At 43.2% G+C, this 3,910-nt stretch overlaps 1 protein-coding gene across 1 annotated transcript; it reads left to right on the forward strand.

Moving 5' to 3' along the window:
* The first annotated feature begins 1,718 nt into the window (after nucleotides 1-1,718).
* Nucleotides 1,719-2,651, forward strand: LOC139083130 (olfactory receptor 2A5). The gene has a single exon (XM_070618140.1). It carries the CDS (start codon nucleotides 1,719-1,721, stop codon nucleotides 2,649-2,651), a length of 933 nt encoding a protein of 310 aa, XP_070474241.1.
* Nucleotides 2,652-3,910: the final 1,259 nt, after the last annotated feature.

A 3,910-nucleotide genomic window follows, 5' to 3' on the forward strand; every position in this document is an offset into this window, starting at 1 on the left:
GGATCCAGTAGAGTATTAAATCATTACCTGCCAGCTCCTTTTCTTCTGAACCTCTATCCCCAGGGCCCAGAGAAATGGAGACAGAAAGAAAAACAACTTTTGATTCTCTTGGTAGAAATGGTATCTATGTCTTATGAGTCCCTGTCCCCTCTCCCTCAGGGACACTCAGGGACAATCTGGGAGGGCTTGCATGGAGATGAGCTCACCATAAAACCTTTACTGCTGCTGCTCACAGGGAGCAGGCTCCAGTCCCTGCATCAGCCTGTGTCAAGAGAACAGGGACCACTCCTGTACCTGCGAAGTCCCTCTTTCGGAGACTGGCGGGAGCAAGATCCTCAGCTCTGACCTTCAAAATCTCTCCTGACTTCTGTGCAATTTACTCTAAATCTAATCCTACTTCTGATATAAGACCAGGGCTGGTGCCACAGTGAGTAAAGGCTTTTTGTAGAGTGTGGTAGTTTAGAGAAGCTCGGGTCCGGAGGAAGGAAGGGCTTCAGAAATCAGCAGACTGAGTGGGAAGTACAGGCTCAATGTTTAGGCAGGAGCATTCTGAGCTTAAAACAGGGTTGGAATTTGAGGAGCTAGGGTCATAAGCTGCACATTGAGGATGCTCATGTATATCACGAATTGTCACGTAGTAAGTGTATACTTCTATGGAACATTTTAGTGTTTCCCTTTCTGTCACCCCTGTGGCCATACGGTTGGTGGAATGGCAGCCAGAGAAAATGAAAGAAGAGTCAAAAGACTTCATTAAATTCCAGGCTATGCACTTTGGATGTTGTTGCTAATGTAATGCCTTTCGTTCACCCATCCATTCATCTATCCATCCACCCAACAAATGTATTGGGTACTGTCCAAAGGCAGTGAGGTCTAGAAACAGCATCTACTCAGAACCAGGAGAGCAGCCTTGCAAGAGGGTAGGGCAGGGCAGGAGTAGGAATATTATACAATTAACTCTTTACAGTGATAACCTCTTGCCCTGACCTTACACCCTAAATTACTTCTATGAATGCTGACCAGATTAATGATGTCGTTATGCTCATGCCCAGAATGGAAACAGCCAGATTTTGTTGTGCCACACCAAGAAGTAAAAACTTAGTGCCAATTCCATTTGCTAAAGCCCTAAAACTAGTGAACACAGAGGGAAACAGACCTCTGTGAAGTTGCATTGGTTAATCTCACTCCCTAGTTCACTCATTCCTATATTTATTCTACAATTATTTAGTGAGCACTCGCTATGTGCAATGTACTCTGCACAAGTTATAAAACAAGAGCCAATTAAATGATAAAGGGAAAGTGACAACAAAGTTTGAAAACTAAATACACTAGAAATAAGACTACATGAGAATATGGCTATGAGTCTTTTTCAAAAATAAAATGATTAGTGATTCTGGAGAACAATTTATTCTGTGGCTGCCATCATGATAGTAAAAATATGGATCTTGCAATCAAAGTTAAATAAAATTCTGTACACATGAAAATGGTACCTGACACCCCATGTTCACTTACACTAGTTACCTGAACAGATTTTCTTTCTGCTTTACTATGGATTAAAGGATTTGACATAATGACTCTGAAAGGGTTCCTGGCTGTGTCAACACATTGTATATACCTTAAACCTCCTCTTTCTGTTAAATTCCTAATCCAGATCTGCATTTGCTCCTCAGCACACAGCGCACTGCAGCAGCAGAGACCAACACAGGCACTGCAGCCAGGGCATGTCAGAAAATCAGACATGGATCACAGAATTCATTCTCCTGGGATTCTCACTCAACCCAAAGATACGGATGTTCCTCTTTGAGCTCTTCTCCCTGTTCTACACCTTCACTTTGCTGGGGAACGGGGTCATCCTGGGCCTCATCTGGCTGGACTCTCGACTGCACACACCCATGTACTTCTTCCTCTCACACTTGGCCATTGTTGATGTTTCATATGCTTCAAACAATGTCCCGAAGATGTTGGCAAACCTTCTGAACAAGAAAAAAACTATCTCTTTCATCCCATGCATAATGCAGACCTTTTTATATATGGCTTTTGCTCACACTGAGTGTCTCATCTTGGTAATAATGTCCTATGATCGGTACGTGGCGATCTGCCACGCGCTACGTTACTCTGTCATCATGAGCTGGAGAGTGTGCATTGTTCAGGCCGTCACTTCCTGGGCATGTGGCTCCCTCCTGGCCATGGTCCATGTTGTTCTCCTTCTGAGACTGCCCTTCTGTGGGCCTCATGAAATCAACCACTTCTTCTGTGAAATCCTGTCTGTCCTCAAGCTGGCCTGTGCTGACGCCAGGCTCAACCAAGTTGTCATCTTTGCTACTTCTGTGTTTATCTTAGTTGGGCCCCTCTGCTTGGTGCTGGTCTCCTACACACGCATCCTGTTTGCCATCCTCAGGATCCAGTCTGGGGAGGGCCGCAGAAAGGCCTTCTCCACCTGCTCCTCCCACCTCTGCGTGCTCGGGCTCTTCTTTGGCAGCGCCATCGTCATGTACATGGCCCCTAAATCCCGCCATCCTGAGGAGCAGCAGAAGATCCTTTCCCTGTTTTATAGTCTCTTCAACCCTATGCTGAACCCGCTGATCTACAGCCTGAGGAACGCAGAGGTCAAGGGGGCCCTGAGGAGAGTGCTGTGGAAGGAGAGATCAATGTGAGGGATATCAGGGAGAGCCTCAAAGGTGGAAGATTTGTTCTCTATGAGAGTTGAGGGAATGGTAATGTAAATACCTTAAAATCTCATGTCTTTGATCTCCGATATTGAGAGTGTCTATTGATCAGACTCTGTCCCTAACAGGGGGTACTGGCCAGACCGGAAAGCATAAGCAGAAAGTCATGGAGAGCACAGGCCACTAGACAAGAACAGTCATGAAGTGATTTAGTGCAGGAGGTGAACCTTGAACTCCCATGGCCAGTTCCCATCACTAACCAAGATCCAGTTTGTTTTGAGGCTTTGTTCTTTCAAATCTCCTCTTAAATTCCTCTATGATTTCCATCTCCCTTACTGCTGTAAGTGCATGCTAGTAATTCCGTAATATATGCTGCTACAAGAGTGCACCTCTAACAAGACAGAATAAATTCTGACCTTGGTTAAGCAGTCCCCTGCTAGGAAATGCAGTAAGGACTCTGGGTAGAGCCAACACCCTTGTCTGGAACTTAAAATTTAAGGATGATGCCATCAGTTCTGAAATGTCATCTGAATCTGAATCTATTTCTATAAAAAGCAAAGTTTAACTTCATGGATTATTTTTATATGAGAGGCAGAGAAATAGCAAGCTCTTTGTTTCATTTAATTCTGCACCATTTAATTGAAATGAGTTTGTGTTTCGAATAAATATGATAGTCAGTTATAGGAGAGTTACATTTTCCAGAGTTCAGTTTACAAAGCTTAGTGTAGGTGAAAACTGACCATTATGATGACTGCATAAAATATTATAGGAGTAAGAAAATATTGTAAAAGGAAGAAAGCATCAAGAGAAGCTAATAGCATCACATAACGTTGTAGATCAACACTTAGAACCAATAGCACAATCAGGTCTGATAAGGACTTGTGGGAACCTCAACAAAATTCCAAAGAGCATCTGGTCCAGGTGATATAAGTCACTTACTCTCGACCCAAGTGGTCAGAATGGTATGGAAGAGTGATTTGTTTTCTTTCAACACAATCAAGACCTAAGTGGCCAGCACAGTATGAAAACGGTGATTTCTTTAACACAGAGACTATAGTATCTTTTGAATTCTCTTCTCTTCCTCTCTACTCTTGTAGAGTCACATGTCATTCAAGTGTATGATATATGATGATAGTATATTACTATCCACTTTCTATAGATCTTTCTATTTTTTCACCCTAATTCTCTCACATACCATTATGACTCCATATCTTCCTTCTTCCATGAAGTTAAGGCAAAGGGGAAAG

Source organism: Equus przewalskii, chromosome 4 (genome assembly GCF_037783145.1).
Source record: "Equus przewalskii isolate Varuska chromosome 4, EquPr2, whole genome shotgun sequence".
NCBI lineage: Eukaryota > Metazoa > Chordata > Mammalia > Perissodactyla > Equidae > Equus > Equus przewalskii.